This window comes from Salmo salar, chromosome ssa13 (genome assembly GCF_905237065.1).
Source record: "Salmo salar chromosome ssa13, Ssal_v3.1, whole genome shotgun sequence".
Classification (NCBI taxonomy): Eukaryota; Metazoa; Chordata; class Actinopteri; order Salmoniformes; family Salmonidae; genus Salmo; species Salmo salar.
The window spans coordinates 50,343,844-50,367,933 of NC_059454.1; the positions used below are offsets into that span (position 1 = coordinate 50,343,844).

Below are 24,090 nucleotides of genomic sequence, written 5' to 3' on the forward strand. Positions count from 1 at the left end.
TAATTATATGCATATTCTAGTTACTGGGCAGGAGAAGTAACCAGATTAAATCGGGTACGTTTTTTTATCCGGCCGTGTCAATACTGCCCCCTAGCCCTAACAGGTTAAACTCTAAAGATATAAACATCTCTTACATCAATAAGTCAATTATTAATTATTACCTCATCAGTCTCATTCTGAACGTCATTGACTTTGTGAATCTGCACGAACCCTAACCTAAATGATGAATACACAAGTTGGCTTATTTATTTACTACCTAAATAATCACAGAGAAATACGTAAACACACAGTATCGGTTTAATTGATTACTAACATAATGCAATGAAAAGTCCCTTGTAGACTAACCTGAAATGACGGCTTGTTACACAATGGAAATGGGGTGGAGACAGATAAAGAGCGGGTGAGACAGAGGGTGGACCCATATCTACATACATGTGGAAGCTATGCTCATGGAGACATGAATACTTTGCACATGAACGACCGCTCATTCAGATAAGAAATGCAACACGTATTTACGCTTGTATGTCTTTGTTGTTTCTCTGTTGAAACCGATCCGTCTATGTGAAGTGGTTCGATGTAAGTCTGGTTTGTCCACCAGAGGTCACAATGTCCTTTGTAGTGGTAGAAGGCTTCTTTTGTTTCTTAGCCTGGATCCTTCAGACGTAAAACACGGTGCTGAGAGGGGTCTGTTCTTCCTCCTGTTTGTTAGAATTGATACCTCAAAGGTACCTATGGTGGTGAGAGGAAACCATACTTTGCTGTCCGTCTTCGGTCGAGTTTCCTAGACTGTTTACATATACAGCTGCAGATTGTGAATGTCTGGTCTTCACCTTCACTTGTCGGTCTTACCATTTTCTGGTATTGTAGTTTTAAACCATTTGTCATGTTCAGCTCACGCTATCTGTCACACTGGTCTGGTAGAGTCTAACCATTCGCAACGTCCGGCTTACATCGTCCGTCTGCTCGGCCTAATGTAAATTTTGATACGAGTCCTTTTTAAGCACTCTGGTCAAAGGAGTTGTTCCATCACATCGGCATAATGTCTATGCTCACGTGAGCACGGTTACTGAAGGCTAAAATCACATTCCTATCTTTTCACATTGTTTCATATTTAATCATAAGCTTTCCAACATTTAGATGTAAATCTGATAACTAGGACGTGTACACTTGCAGAGTTAGTTATCTTGTTATACCATTCTTAATGACATCACAAAACCACAAATGACATGATTATTGTTTGGATCCCCACCAACCATTTCCCAACGTTTGGATTCCAAAACGAATGTTCCAATGTCCAATCTTTTTGTGTTAGTTTTTAGGCCAGAGTCTCTCTACATACAAAGGGTTTTTAACCTCTATGGGCTAGGTGGGACGCAAGCGTCCCACCCGTGGTGCACTCCATCAACAGCAGGTGCATTTCAAGAGCGGCAAATTTGAATCCAAATAAATGTCAAAATTCAAATTTTTCAAACATACAACTATTTTACACCCTTTGAAAGATAAACATCTCCTTAATCTAACCACGTTTTACGATTTCAAAAAGGTTTTACGGCGAAAGCATAAATTTAGAGTATGTTAGGACAGTACATTTACAAGAGTTGTGTGTAATGTTTTGTCAATTCAAAGACAGGGTCACCAAAACCATAAAACCAGCTAAAATGATGCACTAACCTTTTACAATCTCCATCAGATGACACTCCTAGGACATTATGTTAGACAATGCATGCATTTTTGTTCTATCAAGTTCATATTTATATCCAAAAACAGCGTTTTACTATGGCATTGATGTTGAGGAAATCGTTTCCCTCCAATAACCGGCAGTCAAGTCAGTACCACAAATTAAATAATTAAAATTAGAAAACATTGGTAAAATATTATATTGTCATTTAAAGAATTATAGATTTACATCTCTTGAACGCAATCAACTTGCCAGATTTAAAAATAACCTTACTGGGAAATCACACTTTGCAATAATCTGAGCACTGCGCCCAGAAAAATACGCGTTGCGATACAGACTAGACGTCATGTTGGGGAGATCTAAAATCGAAAATACTATGTAAATAATCCATTACCTTTGATTCTCTTCATCAGATGTCACTTCCAGGTATCACAGGTCCATAACGAATGTAGTTTTGTTCAAAAAAGCTCATCATTTATGTCTAAAAATCTCCGTCTTGTTAGCACATGATCTAAGCCAGTCGGACTTCTCGTCATGAACGAGGGGGAAAAATATATTTACGTTCGTTCAAACATGTCAAACGTTGTATAGCATAAATCATTAGAGCCTTTTTTAACCAGAACATGAATAATATTCAAGGTGGACGAATGCATTCTCTTTTATAACGTATTGGAACGAGGGTACCCAACATGAACTCGCGCGCCAGGTGTCTAATGGGTCATCATCGTTCCATGGCTCTTGTTCGGTCAGATCTCCCTCCAGAAGACTCAAAACACTTTGTAAAGGCTGGTGACATCTAGTGGAAGCAATAGGAAGTGCCAAAATATTCCTCAGCCCCTGTGTTTTTCAATGGCATAGGTTTAAAGGTAATACAACACATCAGGTATCCACTTCCTGTCAGAAAATGTCTCAGGGTTTTGCCTGCCAAATGAGTTCTGTTATACTCACAGACACCATTCAAACAGTTTTGGAAACTTTAGAGTGTTTTCTATCCATATATAATAAGTATATGCATATTCTAGTTACTGGGTAGGATTAGTAACCAGATTAAATCGGGTACATTTTTTTTATCCAGCCGTGCAAATACTGCCCCCTAGCCCTAACAGGTTAACTCAATAATGCAGAGCGGAAGGGAGAGTTTCTGACGGGTATTTACGATCTGGTATCATTGGGACGCTAGCGTCCCACCTCGACAACAGCCAGTGAAATTGCAGGGCGCCAAATTCAAACAGAAATCCCATAATTAAAAATCCTGAAACATACAAGTATTATACACCATTTTAAAGATAAACTTCTTGTTAATTCAACCACAGTGTCCGATTTCAAAAAGGCTTTACGGAGGAAGCACACCATGAGATTATGTTAGGACAGCGCCTAGCCACTGCATTGTCGCAAATATCAACTGGTGAAATTAGAGAGCCAAATCAAATGACAGAAATACTCATCATAAACATTGCTGAAAGATACAAGTGTTATACTTAGGATTAAAGATAAACCTCTTGTTAATCCAGCCGCTGTGTTAGATTTCAAAAAGGCTTTACGGCGAAAGCACACCATGCAATTATGTTAGGACAGCGCCTAGCCACAAAACACCATACAGACATTTTCCAGCCAAGGAGAGGACTGACAAAAGTCAGAAATAGCGATTAAATTAATCACTTACCTTTGATCTTCATCTGGTGGCACTCCCAGGACTCCATGTTACACAAATGTTCGTTTTGTTCAATAATGTCCCTCTTTATGTCCAAAAACCTCAATTTTGTTGGTGCGTTTAGTTCAGTAATCCAAAGGCACGCTCTCAACATCCAGACGAAAAGTCAAAAGAGTACAATAAAAGTTCGTGGAAACATATCAAACGATGTTTAAAATCAATCCTCAGGTTGTTTTTGTCATAAATAATCAATATTTCAACCGGACAAAAGCTTTGTCAATAGAAAAGGAGAAACAAGAAAGGCTGCTCCCGATCACGCGCTGGACTCATATCTGGAAATTTCCACTGTCCACTCATTGAAAGTGCTGTATCTCCCTCATTGTTCAGAGTAAAAGCCTGAAACAATACCTAAATGCTGGCCACATGTAGAAGAAGCCATAGAGATCGTGAACTGGGTCCTATAGTCTTTGTATGGGGGATAGGCTTTCAATGGAAAAACAGCCTTTCAAAATAATAGCACTTCCTGGATGGATTTTCCTCCGGTTTTCGCCTGCCATATCAATTCTGTTATACTCAGACATTATTTTAACAGTTTTGGAAACTGTAGAGTGTTTTCTATCCAAATCTACCAATTATATGTAGCTTCTGGGCCTGAGTAGCAGGCAGTTTAATTTTGGCACACTTTTCATCCAAAATTCCAAACGCTGCCCCCTACCCTAGTGAAGTTAACTTCTTATGGCTTGATCCCTTCTCAATTACATCGAATGCTTCGTCAAAAGTTGATAGACGGAATTCACGACACAAGCGGTTTACAAAATGTTTCGTGTTAGGCTATAAAAATGGATTTTATCAAAGAAAATGGCACTTCATTTGATCACTGGGACTCTCAGGAGGAGAAATAAGAGCAAGATATCAGAATGTAAATCAGAATTTTACCTTCAGATGTGAATGTGTCAAATGAATGTGTCAAACCTGTCAAGTTTGTTGTTGATCGCTCTTCTCAAACAAAAGCATGGCATTTTTTCTCTGTAATAGCTATTTTAAATCGGACAACGCAGTTTGATTACCAAGATTCTAATCTTTTGAAGGGTGTAAGACACTTGTATTTTCAAGAATGTTTAATGTTACGATGTTGTATTTTTAGTTTGTCGCTCTGAAATTTCCGGCGGATGTTGTCAAATCTATCCCGTTAACTTCTTATGGATGAAATCCCGTTAAGTCATAAAACTGTGGCGGGGGGGGGGGTCTGGTTATCTGTCAGCCTTTTGCCGAGCTGATCTGACGCCTATGATCCTCACCCAAGAGAGAGAGTCATGATAGAGTTGTTTGCGGTCACGCAGTCGTGGGTGAACAGGGAATACAGGAGGGAACTAAGCACACACCCCTGAGGGGCCCCCGTGTTGAGGGTCAGTGTGGCGGAGCTGTTGCCTTTCCTCACCACCTGGGGCCAACCCATCAGGAAGTCCAGGATCCAGTTGCAGAGGGAGGGGTTCAATCCCATTGTCCCTAGCTTGGTGATGAGCTTGGAGGGGACAATGGTGTTGAATGCTGAGCTGTAGTCTATGAACAGTATTCTCACACAGTTATTTCCCCTGTTGTCCAAGTGGGAGGGTGCAGTGTGAAGTGCAATTGAGATCACATCGTCTGTGGAACTGTTGGGGCGGTATGCAAATTGGAGTGGGTCTAGGGTGTCTGGGATGATGGTGTTAATGTGTGTCATGACCAGCCTTTCAAAGTACTTCATAATTACAAATGTGAGTTATACAGGGTGATGGCCATTTAGGCAGGTTACCTTAGAGCTCTTGGGAACAGGGACAATGGTGGTCCACTTAAAACATGTTGGGATTACAGACTGGGACAAGGAGAGATTGAAAATATCTTTGAAGAAACCTGCCAGCTGGTCTGCGCATGCTTTGAGAACGCGCCCTGGTAATCCATCTATGATTGTAAACCTCTTTAAACCTCTTACACCATTTTAAAGACAAGACTCTCCTTTATCTAACCACACTGTCCGATTTCAAAAAGGCTTTACAACGAAAGCAAAACATTAGATTATGTCAGCAGAGTACCCAGCCAGAAATAATCAGACACCCATTTTTCAAGCTAGCATATAATGTCACATAAACCAAAACCACAGCTAAATGCAGCACTAACCTTTGATGATCTTCATCAGATGACAATCCTAGGACATTATGTTATACAATACATTAATGTTTTGTTCAATCAAGTTCATATTTATATCAAAAACCAGCTTTTTACATTAGCATGTGATGTTCAGAACTAGCATACCCACCGCAAACTTCCGGTGAATTTACTAAATTACTCATGATAAACGTTCACAAAAAACATAACAATAATTTAAAGAATTATAGATACAGAACTCCTTTATGCAATCGCTATGTCCGATTTTAAAATAGCTTTTCGGTGAAAGCACATTTTGCAATATTCTGAGTAGATAGCCCAGCCATCACGGGCTAGCTATTTAGACACCCACCAAGTTTAGCCCTCACCAAAGTCAGATTTACTATTAGAAAAGTTTGATTACCTTTGCTGTTCTTCGTCAGAATGCACTCCCAGGACTTCTACTTCAATAACAAATGTTGGTTTGGTTCAAATTAATCCATAGTTATGTTCAAATATCCTCTGTTTTGTTCGTGCGTTCAAGACACTATCCGAAAGGTAAAGAAGGGTGACGCGCCCAACGCGTTTCGTGACAAAAAAATTCTAAATATTCCATTATCGTACTTCGAAGCATGTCAACCGCTGTTTAAAATCAATTTTTATGCAATTTTTCTCGTAAAAAAGCGATAATATTCCGACCGGGAAACCCTGTTTTAGTTCAAAGAGCCGTAGGAAGTGTCACGTTACAGCAGAGATCCTCAGTTTTCAATAAAGAGAGTCAAGAAGCCCAAGAAGTTGTCAGACAGGCCACTTCCTGTAAGGAATCTTCTCAGGTTTTTGCCTGCCATATGAGTTCTGTTATACTCACAGACACCATTCAAACAGTTTTAGAAACTTTAGGGTGTTTTCTACCCAAAGCCAATAATTATATGCATATTCTAGTTTCTGGGCAGTAGTAATAACCAGATTAGATCGGGTACGTTTTTTATCCGGCCGTGCAAATACTGCCCCCTACCCCCAACAGGATAAATCAAATCAATCAAATATCATTTTACCTTTAAGCTTGCTCTCCTAGATCCGGGGGATATTATAACAGAACATTATTTAAAACATAATAATATATAATTTCAGCAAAGCGCATTGGTGGCAAATCTGATTGCCGAATGGTAAAGAACATCTCAAGAGCACCCTTACCTGCCGATCTATAAATGTCTCTGTAATCTAGCATGGGTAGGGTGGTCATCTGAATCAGGGTTAGTTTGGCAGCTGGGGTGAAAGAGGAGCGATTACGGTGTGCAAAGCTCTTAGACTTAGCCAGAAAGACTCACAGCTGTATTCGGTGCCAAAGGTGATTTTTAACATGTATTGACTCAGGGGTGTGAATACTTATGTAAATGAGATTACCTTTTGTCATGTAGTTTATGTGAACACCTACTTCTCTAACATCTCATTCCAAAATCATGGGCATTAATATGGAGTTGGTCCCACCTTTGCTGCTATAACAGCCTCCACTCTTCTGGGAAGGCTTTCCACTAGATGTTGGAACATTGCTGCGGGCACTTGCTTCCTTTTAGCCACGAGCATTAGTGAGGTCAGGCACTGATGTTGAGCGATTAGGCCTGGCACGCAGTCGCGTTCCATTTCATCCCAAAGGCATTCGATGGGGTTGAGGGGTCAGTCAAGTTCTTCCACACCAATCTTGACAAACCATTTCGGAATGGACCATGCTTTGTGCATGGGGCCATTGTCATGCTGAAACAGGAAAGGGCCATCCCCAAACTGTCGCCACAAAGTTGGAAGCAAAGAATCCTCTATAATGTCATTGTATGCTGTAGCGTTAAGAATTCCCTTCAATGGAACTAAGGGGACTAGCCTGAACCATGAAAAACAGTCCCAGACCGTTATTCCTCCTCCACGTTCGGCCAGGTAGCGTTCTCCTGGCATCCGCCAAACCCAGATTCGTCTGTCTGCCAGATGGTGAAGTACGATTCATCACTCCAGAGAACGTGTTTCCACTGCTCCAGAGTCCAATGGCGTTGAGCTTCACACCACTCCAGCCAACGCTTGTCACTGCGCATGGTGATCTTAGGCTTGTATGCGGCTGCTCCGCCATGGAAACCCATTTCATGAAGCTCCTGACGAACAGTTTTTGTGCTGACATTGCTTCCAGAGGTAGTTTGGAACTCGGTAGTGAGTGTTGCAACCGAGGACACTCTACGTGCTCTTGTTCTGTGAGCTAGTGTGGCCTACTACTTCACGGCTGAGCCGTTGTTGCTCCTAGACGTTTCCACTTCACAATAACAGCACTTACAGTTGACTGGGGCAACTCTAGCAGGGCATAAATTTGACAAACTGACTTGTTTGGAAAAGTGGCATCCTATGACGGTACCACGTTGAATGTCACTGAGCTCTACTGCAAATGTTTATCTATGGAGATTTCATGGCTGTGTTCTCGATGTTATACACCTGTCAGCAACGGGTGTGGTTGAACTAGCCAAATCCACTAAATTGAAGGGGTGTCCACATACTTTTGTATATGTAGTGTATTTCTGTATTTCATTTGCAAAAATTAAAAAAATATGTTTTCACTTTGTCATTCATTTTATCAATTTTGAATTCAGGCGGTAACAGCAAAATATGAAATAAGTCAGTGTATGAATACTTTCTGAAGGCACTGTCCATACCCCAACAGACATGCCACTATGAGTTTCTTCACAGTACCCAAACCAAAAATAGATTTATTGCTTCGCTATCAGTTATGTGTAGAAAAACGTTGGCCAGTAACCAAAAGGTCGCTCGTTCGAATCCCTGAGCCGTCATGGTGTAAAAAATCTGCCATTCTGCCCTTGAGCAAGGCAGTTAACCCCCCAACAACTGCTCTCTGGGCTCCAGGCGCCGACTACGTGGACGTCGATTAAGGCAGCCCCCGCACCTCTCTGATTGAGGGGTTGGGTTAAATGCGGAAGATATATTTTGGTTGAAAGTATTCAGTTGTGCAACTGGCTAGGTATACCCTTTCCACGTCATCGTGAATGCTCTGCCACCAGAGGTTACTCAGGTAAAAAGCAAAAGCGGATAAAATCATATTTTATCTCAGCACCTCTCCTCTTTCTAAAGATTTGATTTAACTGTCCTGTATATACTGTAGGAATAGTATATGACTAATATTTTTGTTCTCTCGTGTTATCTTTCCAATGTATAACTTCTTTTTTTTAATGTATGTCTAATGTTCTTGTCTATAACTGTTCTGTACTTTGTCTTGTATTTGTACATTTTATGTAGACCCCAGGGAGAGTAGCTGCTGCATGTGCGTCAACTAAATCAACTCCTGATCTTGGACCAGGGTAGTCCTGATCAGAGTTAGGCAAGCACACACTGGTGAGAAGAGGTGGATGGAAGGTGTTCAGCCCCCAATCCTCAGAAGGCTCACAGCCCAAGTCTCAGGCTTCAGTCGAACGTCCAGATCTTCTAGATATGCTGAGCAACATGGACAATAGGCAATTGCTTGCAGCTCACAAGGGCCCAGGATACAGGACGGAAAGCTCTGCCTAGCTACCTGTACGAGCAACCCCTCCAGATGCCATAGACCTCTATACCCACACCTGGACACGGTTCCCCTTCCCGGGGAAGCTTCTCCCCGCCACCCTGCCCTGGCTACCCAGCTTGTCCCCTGTCGGCAATCTACCTGGGCCCGGCTACTGGCTACTCATCTCCAGCTTACTCAGCTACAGGTTACCCTGCCCTGGCATATCCGGCTCAGGAGTAACCAGTGTACCAGCCCTCAATGTACTACTCAAGGCCGGACCCAGGGGTGTACTCTTACCAGCCGGATGCAGCTGCGGTGGCCTTCACAAATCCACCTAAGCAGCCAGTACAGCCCCTGAGCCAGCAGCAGCCCCAGCAGAGACTGGCAGCACCCGAGGCCAGCAGCTTTATCCAGTGCCGCAGCCTACACATACTCACTTCAACAGCCAGTGTTCCCGCCGTAACCAAGCTTTTCTGCGGCTCCCACGTTGAGTGTCTCAGCTCCCCTCAGAAATCAATGCCAAATTCAAAAGCCATATTTACACCACATAACCACAAGCTCACCACACCGTTCTGTACCTAGCACAATGGCTGAAGATGGAAGCAGCGTGCCAGAGTGGCTGCAGAGCAGCCAGTGCCCATACCCAACAGGAGAAGCCTGCAGCCTTTCAGCAGAAACGCTCTGGTGCCACCATGTTCTATGGGGCAACAGAGCCTCTTCCACAGGAACTACCACCTGCACAGCCCACAGTCAAAGGCTTACTGCTCCCTGTGCGAAAGCAGGGACCGCTACCTCAGCAAGTGTGAGAGATTCACCTCAATGACTGTCGAGCTGAAGCTCAAGTGGCTGAAGGACAAGAGACACTGTTGGCGGTGCGGCCGGGTGCACCCTGATGCTCGGTGGATGCTAAGGAGACTGTGACATCTGATGGCCAGCACCTCCATTGTCTGCTCACCAGCATCCTGACTCGAAGACGGATGACCGCATCCACCAGACATGGATGACCAACAGAAAATGAAACACACCCTGCTTCCCTTTCACAGGGCAGCTATCCAGGCAATGGACACCAGCCTGTGGTAACCCCGATCTCACGGGGCGGCGCAGCGCTTCCAGAGAGAATTTGACCATGTCACTTGACTAACGCAGTAAATCCGACAAAGTAAAAATTTGGGGTGGCTGTAGAAAATGGTCCTATTCAGGACTTGTTTATTATTTTGAGGTGCAAGGCCTGCTAGAGGGGGGATAAGCTGCACTCTGCTCTAATAACATGTTAGGGCATGTCTCCCCAGTGATATTTCATTGGACCTCTTGACCTGTCTATCACCACCTTTGACCTGGCCCCAGGCCAATGGGCAGGGACAACTATAAAAACATTGTTCCACCCTAACCTGTCTTTAGTGCAGAGTTCTTCCAACAGAGACGTGGATTCCAATTTTAGCTGAGTAGTGCATACTGGACTGCAAACTTACTGGACACTTTTCCTAACATGGTATGGTGCTAGTGGGTCAATGCAAAAAAATAGTTCTTCAACTACTACCACTTGTACTTCTATGATTCAATGCTGTGTGTGTTAAATAAATGTGTGACTTGAGTATGTCTTCTGCCTCGTCATTGTCTCTAGTTTAAACCGGCACTTCTTTTCACCATGAATTATGAAGTGGTTGGAAAGGTAAAGTGAAATTGCTGTGCCAGGAAAAGTGTTTGGTAGCAGAGGTTTCTATAGTCCTTGTTTGTGCTGTTTAAGAAATTGCTGATCTGAGTAAATGTATAAACACAAACAATTAGTGAAGCCCCATTTTTTTTAGTTAACATATTTCTTATTTTTTTACTGTGACATCTTACTGTATCTGTACTCGTAATTACCGTGATCTGCCGAGTGCTGCGCTTTGAGTTTGAATTCCAGGCTACCATTCTTTATAGATTTTACCAATTTTGTTTTCACCAGAGTGTTTCTCATGGCCATAGGGATGTGAACCGTTGAAAAATGAATTAAGAGGAAATCAACTCAATAATTCAGCTGGAATCCGCAGCCGAGGCCTGTAGTTTGACACGGAGGTTCTCGCCTGATTAGCTCTACGTGGACCTGACCAGAGCCTTAACTCGTACAACAGGTCGAACCAATCAATAAAACTGCAGGGGAGACCCAATGTGCAACCCAATGTGCAACATGAGGGTAGCCATACATTTATCCTGTTATACACTGTGGAGAACCTCCGAGATATAACGATAGATGCATCATGTACTCACGTTATCAACTTGTTCTGTAGCCCACCTCCCTGGGTTGTGATACTGAGGGGAAAAAAAGAGTTAGAAAGAGAGAGGAGATTTGCAGAGACGAGAGCAGATAATCCATGTTTGTGTTCCTATATGAACTTCATTCTGTCAGGCGCAGTGGGCCTCCTTGGGAGAGAACAAGGGAGAACAGAGGGAAAGATATAGGGGCACGCTATGCTCTATACATAGTGCATTACTTTTGGGCCCTATAGAAGATGGTCAAATGTAGTGCACTATATGGGGAATAAAGTGCCATTTGGGATGCAGACAGTAATTGATTTACTCCACTTATGTCTTGTTGCTGTGTTGGGCTGGTGTAGAAAATCAGTGATGTATTATTTGCTATATGTAGTAGAGTGATTTTTGTGGGATGACTTCATTTCAACATTATTTTTATTACTGCTTACTATTTAACATCAAGTGGGTGGATTGTCAAGCAGGGAATCTGTTAAACCACTAATAGCATTTGTATGGCCCTAGTGTTAATATCTGGTTTGTTGTCGTCTCCAGGGTTCCTACTGGGCTATAGACACCAACCGTAAAGAGGACACACTTCCCACCAGGCCAAAGAAGAGGCCACACTCTGGAGAAAGGGTGAGTACTGGACTGGTGTCAAACCTTGCTTTCGACACCGCCGAACTTTCCCAGCATGGGCCGACACAATTTACACTGTTCCGATTAATGGTCACCCACGGCGTGCACAAATGTAGCGGGATAGCAGGTTTGGCAACAAAATATCCCAGATTGACCGGGGGAGTCAGCTAAAATAAAGCATCACATCACGGCCAGACTGCTCTGAACTATGTCATTGAGCGTTGCATTATTGGCTTAATTTTAAACAATTCATGATGCCGTCTCAATTCGGCCTACTGTCATCCCCTATCTTCTTTGAGATGATGATGTCATGCCATGAAAAATCTCGTCTCTCCTGCCCCTAAAGAATTAGCACTACACCACTGGTGTTCAGTGATCTGAGCGCCTGACTGAACACCGTGCTGCAGCTCACTGAGCACTGAGTAGCAGCAGACCCATTCTCCCCTTACGCATCTACCTCTGCCCTACCCATCACCACGGAAACAAAGGATGCATGGAGCGGCAAAGTCCACAATCATCACAGCCCAACGAAAAGAGGAAGAGGGGTGGGCAGGTATAGAGAAGGGGGGAAGAGAGAGAGAAAAGGGAAGGGAAGGGAGAGCGAGCAGAAGAGGGCGAAAGGAAAGGGGGGGAGAGAGTATCCGAGGCTTCTGTTCTAGTTAATTACCCCACAGAAGGCCCTAGGCTGCCATTTAGACATACAGTATTTTCTTCTGGAATTATTTTTTTTATCACAAACATTCATTAATTCAGAGCCTTGTCATTTATTTATTTTTTACATGCAAGACCTTCAATGCTTTTATTATGCTTTGGTTGCATTTCTGGGCAGACTTGCTTGTTACATTGTCTCACAGGAAGAGTACTTTGCTTTACTCAGAAATATAGCTTTCTTTCACTGTCAAGAGAATGTGTATTCTTATTGGTTTTCTCTAGACCTAATAGCCACAGACAAAGCCTTTAGTCTGGTTTCCAATTTAATACATGTACACTACCGTTCAAAAGTTTGAGGTCACTTAGAAATGTCCTTGTTTTTTAAAGAAAAACACGTTTTTGTCCATTAAGATAACATCAAATTGATCAGAAGTACAGTGTAGACATTGTTAACCTCTTGGGGCTAGGTGGGACGCTAGCGTGCCACCTGTGGTGCACTCCATCAACAGCAGGTGCATTTCAAGAGCGGCAAATTTGAATCCAAATAAATGTCAAAATTCAAATTTTTCAAAAATACAACTATGTTACACCATTTGAAAGATAAACATCTCCTTAATCTAACCACGTTTTACGATTTCAAAAAGGTTTTACGGCGAAAGCATAAATTTAGAGTATGTTAGGACAGTACATTTACAAGAGTTGTGTGTAATGTTTTGTCAAGTCAAAGACAGGGTCACCAAAACCATAAAACCAGCTAAAATGATACACTAACCTTTTACAATCTCCATCAGATGACACTCCTAGGACATTATGTTAGACAATGCATGCATTTTTAGTTCTATCAAGTTCATATTTATATACAAAAACAGCGTTTTACTATGGCATTGATGTTGAGGAAATCGTTTCCCTCCAATAACCGGCAGTCAAGTCAGCGTCACAAATTAAATAATTAAAATTAGAAAACATTGGTAAAATATTATATTGTCATTTAAAGAATTATAGATTTACATCTTTTGAACGCAATCAACTTGCCAGATTTAAAAATAACCTTACTGGGAAATCACACTTTGCAATAATCTGAGCACTGTGCCCAGAAAAATACGCGTTGCGATACAGACTAGACGTCATGTTGGGGAGATCTAAAATCGAAAATACTATGTAAATAATCCATTACCTTTGATTCTCTTCATCAGATGTCACTTCCAGGTATCACAGGTCCATAACGAATGTAGTTTTGTTCAAAAAAGCTCATCATTTATGTCCAAAAATCTCCGTCTCGTTAGCACATGATGTAAGCCAGCCGGACTTCTCGTCATGAACGAGGGGAAAAAATATATTTCCGTTCGTTCAAACATGTCAAACGTTGTATAGCATAAATCATTAGGGCCTTTTTTAACCAGAACATGAATAATATTCAAGGTGGACGAATGCATAGCCTTTTATAACGTATTGGAACGAGGGTACCCAACATGAAGTAGCGCGCCAGGTGTCTAATGGGACATCACCGTTCCATGGCTCTTGTTCGGTCAGATCTCCCTCCAGAAGACTCAAAACACTTTGTAAAGGCTGGTGACATCTAGTGGAAGCAATAGGAAGTGCCAAAATATTCCTAAACCCCTGTGTTTTTCAATGGGATAGGTTTAAAGTCAATACAACACATCAGGTATCCACTTCCTGTCAGAAAATGTCTCAGGGTTTTGCCTGCCAAATGAGTTCTGTTATACTCACAGACACCATTCAAACAGTTTTGGAAACTTTAGAGTGTTTTCTATCCATATATAATAAGTATATGCATATTCTAGTTACTGGGTAGGATTAGTAACCAGATTAAATCGGGTACATTTTTTTTATCCAGACGTGCAAATGCTGCCCCCTAGACCCAACAGGTTAATGACTATTGTAGCTGGAAATGGCTGATTTAAAAAAAATAAAATGGAATATCTACATAGGCGTACAGAGGCCCATTATCAGCAGCCATCACCCCTGTGTTCCAATGGCACATTGTGTTAGCTAATCCAAGCCTTAAAAGGCTAATTGATCATTCGAAAACCCTTTTGCAATTATGTTAGCACAGATAAACTGTTGTGCTTATTTAAATAATCAATAAAACTGGCCTTCTTTAGACTAGTTGAGTACCTGGAGCGTCAGCATTTGTGGGTACGATTCCAGGCTCAAAATAGCCAGAAACAAATAACTTTCTTCTGAAACTCATCAGTCTATTTTTGTTCTGAGAAATGAAGGCTATTCCATGCGAGAAATTGCCAAGAAACTGAAGATCTTGTACAACGCTGTGTACTACTCCCTTCACAGAACAGCGCAAACTGGCTCTAACCAGAATAGAAAGAGGAGTGGGAGGCCCTGGTGCACAACTGAGCTAGAGGACAAGTACATTAGTGTTTAGTTTGAGAAACCGACGCCTCACAAGCCCTCAACTGGCAGCTTCATTAAATGGTACCCGCAAAACACCAGTCTCAATGTCAACAGTGAAGAGACGACTCTGGGATGCTGGCCTTTATAGGCAGAGTTGCAAAGAAAAAGCCATATGTCAGACTGGCCAATAAAAAGAAAAGATTAAGATGGGCAAAAGAACACAGACACTGGACAAAGGAACTCTGCCTAGAAGGCCAGCATCCCGGAGTCACCTCTTCACTGTTGACGTTGAGACTGGTAGTGTATATATCCACAACATGCATGTCCTAACCATCGTTTTAATATAAGGTGACAAGTCTATAGTAACATGTCCTAGTCATTGTTTTAATATAAGGTTACAAGTCTAACTGTTCTTCTGGTGTATTCAAAGTGTTAAAACCGACAGCAAGTCAAAAGTTGTTGGGGGTGAGGCACCAACTGTTAAGTTCATGTTTTAAGTATCCCTATATTTCCGTGTATTGTGCTAATACGATGGAGTCAACTTTGTTAACCTGTTGAGGACAGACGTTCCGCTAGCGGAACCCCTAGCCAATGGCATCGCACGGCGCGAAATACAAAACCAACTAAAATACCACAATTCAATTTTCTCAAACAATCAACTATTTTACAACATTTTAAAGATAAGACTCGTTAATCTAACCACATTGTCCGATTTCAAAAAGGCTTTACAGCGAAAGCAAAACATTAGATTGTCAGGAGAGTACCCAGCCAAAAATAATCACACACCCATTTTCAAAGCAAGCATATATGTCACAAAAACCCAAACCACAGCTAAATGCAGCATCTACCTTTGATCTTCATCAGATGACACTCCTAGGACATTATGTTATACAATACATGCATGTTTTGTTCAATCAAGTTCATATTTATATCAAAAACCAGCTTTTTACATTAGCATGTGATGTTCAGAACTAGCATACCCAGCGAAAACTTCCGGTGAATTTACTAAATTACTCATGATAAACATTGACAAAATACATAACGATTATTTGTGGGTTTTTGTTTGTCCACCCACCTCTTGAGGATTGACCACAAGTTCTCAATGGGGTTAAGGTCTGGGGAGTTTCCTGGCCATGGACCCAAAATATCGATGTTTTGTTCCCCGAGCCACTTAGTTATCACTTTTGCCTTATGGCAAGGTGCTCCATCATGCTGGAAAAGGCATTGTTCATCACCACACTGTTCCTGGATGGTTGGGAGAAGTTGCTCTCAGGGGATGTGTTGGTACCATTCTTTATTCATGGCTGTGTTCTTAGGCACAATTGTGAGTGAGCCCACTCCCTTGGCTGAGAAGCAACACCACACATGAATGGTCTCAGGATGCTTTGCTGTTGCCATCACACAGGACTGATGGTAGCGCTCACCTTGTCTTCTCCGGACAAGTTTTTTTTTTTCCGGATGCCCCAACAATCGGAAATGGGATTCATCAGAGAAAATGACTTTACCCCAGTCCTCAGCAGTCCAATCCCTGATGTTTTTCCTGGAGAGAAGTGGCTTCTTTGCTGCCCTTGACACCAGGCCATCCTCCAAAAGTCTTCGCCTCACTGTGCATGCAGATGCACTCACACCTGCTTGCTGCCATTCCTGAGCAAGCTCTGTACTGGGGTGCCCCGATCCTGCAGCTGAAGCGACTTTAGGAGACGTCCTGGCGCTTGCTGGACTTTCTTGGGTGCCCTGAAGCCTTCTTCACAACAATTAAACCGCTCTCCGTGAAGTTCTTGATGATCCGATAAATGGTTGATTTAGGTGCAATCTTACTGGCAGCAATATCCTTGCCTGTGAAGCCCTTTTTGTGCAAAGCAATGATGACGGCACATGTTTCCTTGCAGGTAACCATGGTTGACAGAGGAAGAACAATGATTCCAAGCACCACCCTCCTTTTTGAAGCTTCCAGTCTGTTATTCGAACTCAATCAGCACGACAGAGTGATCTCCAGCCTTGTCCTCGTCAACACTCACACCTGTGTTAACGAGAGAATCACTGACATGATGTCAGCTGGTCCTTTTGTGGCAGTGCTGAAATGCAGTGGAAATGTTTTGGCATTCAGTTCATTTGCATGGCAAAGAGGGACTTTGCAATTAATTGCAATTCATCTGATCACTCTTAATAACATTCTGGAGTGTATGCAAATTGCCATCATACATGTCTGTGTCATTTTCAAAACTTTTGGCCACGACTGTACAGCAACCGTCATTAGACGAGCAGGGAAAAGCCAAAGGAAAACACCAGAACTGGTACTACTTGCAGTACTCTGAACCAGCTACACTTTCTGGTACAACAGGGTCAGCTGACCTGTCACTTGTAGATAATTTCAGAATTGAACCAATGGAAAATCAAGAAAAACAGAATGACATTCAAAATTATGATGTACTTGAAGTAAAGGACCTGTCATTTGACTCAGCTAAGCTAGATGAGCTCAGTAATTGGAGGAAAAATTTAGTGTTTGAGGAAGTCAAAGACATTGGCCAAAAATGTGTCTCAACAGGGTGGATTTGCACCCTTAAAGAATCCTTAACTGGAATAGTGCCAAAAGCACATCTAGAGGTTTTGAGGAGCTGGCTGCTAAAGAACTCCCAAAAGATTCACCGACATGCGCCTCAGTCACTCAGATTGCCGCTCACAGTGATCTACCAGAAAAAAATTAACCTTCATTCCATAGACATCAAATCTGCATTTTTGCAGGGAACAGAGCTGCCAAGGGACATTTACATCAGACCTCTGCCTGAAGCAAAGAGCGAAGGAACACTGTGGAAACTAAAAAAAGTGTGTGTATGGCCTGGGAGATGCATCACTCTACTGGTAAAACAAAGCCAAGGCAACAATGCTGAGTACAGTTGGAAAAATGTCACAAGTGGATCCTGCAGTCTTCTATTGGCTTGATCAAGACTGCAATGGGACTGGAGTACTTGCCTGTCATGTTGATGACTTCATCTGGGGTGGCTCACAGACCTTTGCTACAACTGTGATTCCACACCTCAAAGCTGTTTTCCAGGTCAGCCGTGAGGAGCATGATTATTTTTGTTATGTTGGCATAGAATTTATTACAGTTGATGGAACAATACTGATGCAACAGGAGAGTTATATCAATAATCTTCAACCTATCCATATGGATTCTTCAAGACCCATACAAAGGAATTCCCCTCTATGTGGAATTGAAGCTGATCAATGGAGGTCAAATTCTATGGGTTGTTAGAGTAGACCTGATGTAATGTTTGATGGCTCTCCCGAGTGGAGCAGTGCTAGTTGTGCCACTAGAGATTGTTGTTTCGAGTCCAGGCTCTGTCACGACCGGGAGACCCATGGAGCAGCGCACAATTGGCCCAGCGTCATCCGAGTTAGGCGAGGTTTTGGCCAGCAGGGATGTCCTTGTCCCATCGCGCACTAGCGACTCCTGTGGTGGGCCGGGCGCTGTGCATGCTGACATGATCGCCAGGTGCACAGTGTTTCCTCGGACGTGTAGGTGCGGCTGGCTTCCGTGGGCATTGTCAAGAAGCAGCGCGGCTTGGTTGGGTTGTGTTTCGGAGGACGCACGGCTCTCGACCTCTCCCGAGTCCTTACGGGAGTCGCAGCGACGAGACAAGACTAACTACCAATTGGATACCACGAAATTGTGGAGAAAAAGGGGTAAAAGTACCAAAAATAAATAAGAATGTTTGATGTCTGCAACTTGGCATCCAACACAAAACACGCCACTGTACAAACCATTCATGAGGAAAACAAAGTTGTTCGTCAACTGAAATCACAAGTGACTAAAGTTTCAGCATGTTGGAAAAGGTGACTCTCTGAAATTAGTTGCCTTCAGTGATGCTTCCCTAGGGAACCTTACAGATGGAGGCACACGAGGTGGACATCTAATCGTGTTAACCTGTTAGGGCTAGGGGGCAGTATTGACACGGCTGGATAAGAAACGTACCCGATTTAATCTGGTTACTACTCCTGCCCAGTAACTAGAATATGCATATAATTATTGGCTTTGGATAGAAAACACCCTAAAGTTTCTAAAACTGTTTGAATGGTGTCTGTGTATAACAGAACTCATATGGCAGGCCAAAAACTGAGAAGATTCCATGCAGGAAGTGGCCTGTCTGACAAGTTGTGTTTAATCTGGGCTCTTTTCATTGAAGATTTAGGATCTTTGCAATAACGTGACACTTCCTACGGTTCCCATAGGCTCTCAGAGCCCGGGAAAAAGCTGAAGGATATCGAGGCAGGCTCTGGCTGAAACACATTATCGCGTTTGGCAAGTGGCCGCTCGGAGTACTGTGGGCTTAGGCGCGTGCCCGAGTCGACCGAATGCTTTATTTTCTCTCCTCTGTTTACCTAAATGCAGATTCCCGGTCGGAATATTATCGCTTTTTTACGAGAAAAATGGCATAAAAATTGATTTTAAACAGCGGTTGACATGCTTCGAAGTACGGTAATGGAATATTTAGAATTTTTTTGTCACGAATTGCGCCATGCTCGTCACCCTTATTTACCCTTTCGGATAGTGTCTTGAACGCAAGAAACAAAACACCGCTGTTTGGATATAACTATGGATTATTTGGGACCAAACCAACATTTGTTATTGAAGTAGAAGTCCTGGGAGTGCATTCTGACGAAGACAGCAAAGGTAATAACATTTTTCTTATAGTAAATCTGACTTTGGTGAGTGCTAAACTTGCTGGGTGTCTAAATAGCTAGCCCTGTGATGCCGGGCTATCTACTGAGAATATTGCAAAATGTGCTTTCACCGAAAAGCTATTTTAAAATCAGACATATCGAGTGCATAGAGGAGTTCTGTATCTATAATTCTTAAAATAATTGTTATGCTTTTTGTGAACGTTTATCGTGAGTAATTTAGTAAATTCACCGGCAGTGTTCGGTGGGAATGCTAATCACATGCTAGTCACATGCTAATGTAAAAAGCTGGTTTTTGATATAAATATGAACTTGATTGAACAAAACATGCATGTATTGTATAACATAATGTCCTAGGGTTGTCATCTGATGAAGATCATCAAAGGTTAGTGCTGCATTTAGCTGTGGTTTGGGTTTATGTGACATTATATGCTAGCTTGAAAAATGGGTGTCGGATTATTTCTGGCTGGGTACTCTGCTGACATAATCTAATGTTTTGCTTTCGTTGTAAAGCCTTTTTGAAATCGGACAGTGTGGTTAGATTAACGAGAGTCTTGTCTTTAAAATGGTGTAAAATAGTTATATGTTTGAAAAATTGAATTTTTTGCATTTCTAAGGTTTTTGAATAACGCGCCACGGGATTACACTGGCTGTTACGTAGGTGGGACGATTTGGTGCCACCTATCCTAGAGAGGTTAATAGATTCTCACCTATCAGTTTTCAGTCAAAAGGATCAGAAGAGTTGTCCGAAGCACACTTGCTGGAGAAACCCCTGCTCTTGCGGATGGAATTGACATTGCTGTCTGTCTTGCAACTCTGTTCTGAGCTTAGCACCGGTGAGACAAAACGGCACATTCTGTCACTGACAACTACTCCTTAGTTGATGCTGTGAAGTCAACCAAGTCTGTCACAGAGAAAAGACTGTGTCTTGAGATTAGCAGCATCAAGGAATTTATTCAAGCACAGAGAATCCAGCGGGTTCTGTGGTCGGCCACAAAGGAACAGCTTGCTGACTGTCTGACTAAAAACAGCACCCGGTCTTGTGCTCCTAAAGGCATTCAGTAATGGAAAGTAGCAGCTTGAGTAATACAAATAAAAACTTTGTCACACAACCTATTTGTAATGGGTAACTTAAATAATACTTGGGACATTTTAATTACGTTTTTGTTTTATTTGTCTTTAAAGAAAAGTGGGAGATTAAGTTCATGTTTTAAGTATCCCTATATTTCTGTTATTTGTGCGCCTGCGCAGGAGTCTCGTAGATGAGTGCAATGGCAACCATGTATTGTGCTAATACGGTGGAGTAAACGTTGTTAAACTGGAACCTTGTCGTTGCCATTTTGAGTTAACACCAACTGCCATCCTCTTTTGTAAATGTACAGTAGCACTAATTCTCACTGTCTCCTTCCTCCTTCCCTCTGCATTGCTCCTATGTTCATACAACTCTTGAATCAAGCCGTTCCCTTAATTCTATATAAGCACCTGTCAGGAAACCTGCAACCCGCTCCTCTCTTTTAGAGTTTATCATAAAGATTGGTTTGCAACAATGCAATCTTCTTTCAGTTAGCAGTTTTGGGAGACCAACTGACTGTCGGTCCGTCAGATTTTTTTTCCCTTATGCACAAATGTATCTAAATGTACTGTATATTAATATGTAATGGTTTACTGTATAACACAGCCTCAGACTCTGAGGTTGGTACCTGCTCCAGATTAGATGCTATCCCATTCCATCAATGTTCTGCAGAGCTCTCTCTCTCGCGCGCTCTCATTTCTCTCTCTCCTCTTCTCTCCAGGCGTACAGCCTAGAATCGGAGACCCTGCGAATGGACTGTATAATGTACGGAGATGCCTCTCCCACTCTGGCAATCAACACAGTAACTAACAAGGTAATTGTCTGTCATAATGACATGCAAACCCTATGCCCTCTTTGTCAATATGTTAACGCTGGCCATCTTTGTACCAGCAAGTGATATATTAACGTTGACCATCTTTGTTCCAGGTAGCGTTGTACAAGACAGAGAATAAGGGCAGCGATAGCCCCCGGAGCAGCCTCAACAACAGCCTCTCAAACCAGAGCCTTGCCTCCGTCAACCTCAACAGCGTGCACCGCTACACACCGGTACGTCATATGCTAAGATGGCACTCCCAAATGGCACTCTCTTCCTTTCATAGTGCACTACTTTTGACCAGGACCCATCTAAGGAATAGAGTACCATTTGGGACACAAAATAAGTGTTGTGTCAACTTGTAGAGGCAGGGAACATGTAACCCAAACTGCCTATATATACACACTGAATAAAAGTATAAATGCAAAATGCAGCAATTTCAAAGATTTTAAGGAGTTACAGTTCATATAAGGAAATCAGTCAATTGAATTAAATCCGTTAGGCCCTAATCTATTCATATCACATGACTGGGAATACAGATATACATCTGTTGGTCACAGACACCTTAAAAAAAAAAAAGTAGGCGTGTGTATGAGAGAACCAGTCAGTATCTGGTGTGACCACCATTTGCCTCATCCTTCGCATAGAGTTGATCAGGCTGTGGAATGTGGCTTATGGAATGTTGCCCCACTCTTCAATGGCTGTGGGAAGTTGCTGGATATTGTCGGGAACTGGAACACTCTGTCGGTCCAGAGCATCCCAAACATGCTCAATGGTTGACACTTCTGGTGAGTGCAGGCCATGGAAGAACTGGGACATTTTCCACTTCTAGGAATTGTGTAGAAGGTCCTTGCGACATGGGGCTGAAAAATGAGGTGATCGCGGCAGATGAATTGTACGATAAAGGGCCTCAGGATTTCGTCACGCTATCTATGCATTCAAATTGCCATCAATAAAATGCAATTGTGTTCATTGTCTGTAGTTTATGCCTGCCCATACCATAATCCCACCGTCACCATGGGGCACTCTGTTCACATCTGCAAACCGCTCGACCACACTACGCCATGCACGTGGTCTGTGGTTGAGGCCGGTTGGACGCACTGCCAAATGAAAATTCATTTCTCTGGAAACAGCTCTGGTGGACATTCCTGCAGTCAGCATGCTCCCTCAAAACTTGAGACATATGTGGCATGGTGTTGTGTGACAAAACTGCACATTTCAGAGTGGCCTTTTATTTTCCCCAGCACAAGGTGCACCTGTGTAATGATCATGCTGTTTGATTAGCATCTTGATATGCCACAATCCATCCACCTGAGAGTTATCTTGGCCAAGGAGAAATGCTCACTAGCATGGATGTAAACAAATTTGTGTACTTTTTTTAAATTAAGCTTTTTGTGCGTATGGAACATTTTTGTGATCTTTTATTTCAGCTCATGAAACATGGGACCAACACTTTACATGTTGTGTTTATATTTTTGTTCATTGTATCTTTGAGAGCCCCCTGCTCATTTATTTTATTTATCCATTATTTATCCACAGTAGTTGTGTCCCATAAAATCTAGCGGTCAAACAGGGAAATGTTTCCAATCGTTTTTTCCACCATTCATTTTTCCCATAGGGAATTTTAGAAACACTAAAAATATGGGCTGTGTTTCATGTAGTCTTACCATGGCATGATGTTTTGATAACCATGTAGATCTCTCTCGGACAAGGAAACTTTAATCAATATAGTCGTCTCTATTTACTCTCTGATTCAAAAATGCTAATTAGTATCAAAGCAAGACTACAAATCCCTACAAGCTCCTGCATGTCATCTCTAGCTTGCACAAGACGGTTCACAGAATTGTCAATTTAAATACATTTTGCCAGTTTATTAACCTCTCTCGGGTATGTGGGACGAAATCGTCCCACCTAGTCAACAGCCAGTGGAATCAAGTGGCGCGAAATACAAAAACCTTAATGCTATAACTTCAATTTCTCAAACATATGACTATTTTACACCATTTTAAAGACAAGACTCTCGTTAATCTAACCACATTGTCCGATTTCAAAAAGGCTTTACAGCGAAAGCAAAACATTAGATTATGTTAGAGTACCCAGCCAGAAATAATCACACAGCCATTTTTCAAGCAACTAGCATGCATCACAAATACCCAAAACACAGCTAAATGCAGCACTAACCTTTGATCTTCATCAGATGACACTCCTAGGACATTATGTTATACAATACATGCATGTTTTGTTCAATCAAGTTCATATTTATATCAAAAACCATCTTTTTACATTAGCATGTGACGTTCAGAACTAGCATACACACCGAAAACTTCCGGTGAATTTACTAAATTACTCTTGATAAACGTTTACAAAATACATAACAATTATTTAAAGAATTATAAATACAGAACTCCTTTATGCAATCGCGGTGTCAGATTTTAAAATAGCTTTTCGGCAAAAGCACATTTTGCAATATTCTGAGTAGATCACGGCCATCAAGGCTAGCTAAACAGACACTCGCCAACATCGAGGCTCAGTAAACTCAGAATTACTATTAGAAAAATTGGATTACCTTTGCTGTTCTTCGTCAGAATGCACTCCCAGGACTTCTACTTCAACCACAAATGTTGTTTTGGTTCAAAATAATCCATAGTTATGTTCAAAT

At 42.1% G+C, this 24,090-nt stretch overlaps 1 protein-coding gene across 4 annotated transcripts in view; it reads left to right on the plus strand.

The window, feature by feature from the left end:
- The window catches only part of LOC106567377 (forkhead box protein J3), a 114,167-nt gene that overhangs the window by 66,787 nt on the left and 23,290 nt on the right, over positions 1-24,090 (plus strand). For all 4 annotated transcript variants that reach the window (XM_014136545.2, XM_014136544.2, XM_014136548.2 and 1 more), the window contains 3 exons: positions 11,761-11,844; positions 21,339-21,431; positions 21,545-21,664. In XM_014136545.2, coding sequence (XP_013992020.1) covers positions 11,761-11,844; positions 21,339-21,431; positions 21,545-21,664 — 297 coding nt within the window. The remainder of the gene's footprint in view (positions 1-11,760; positions 11,845-21,338; positions 21,432-21,544; positions 21,665-24,090) is intronic.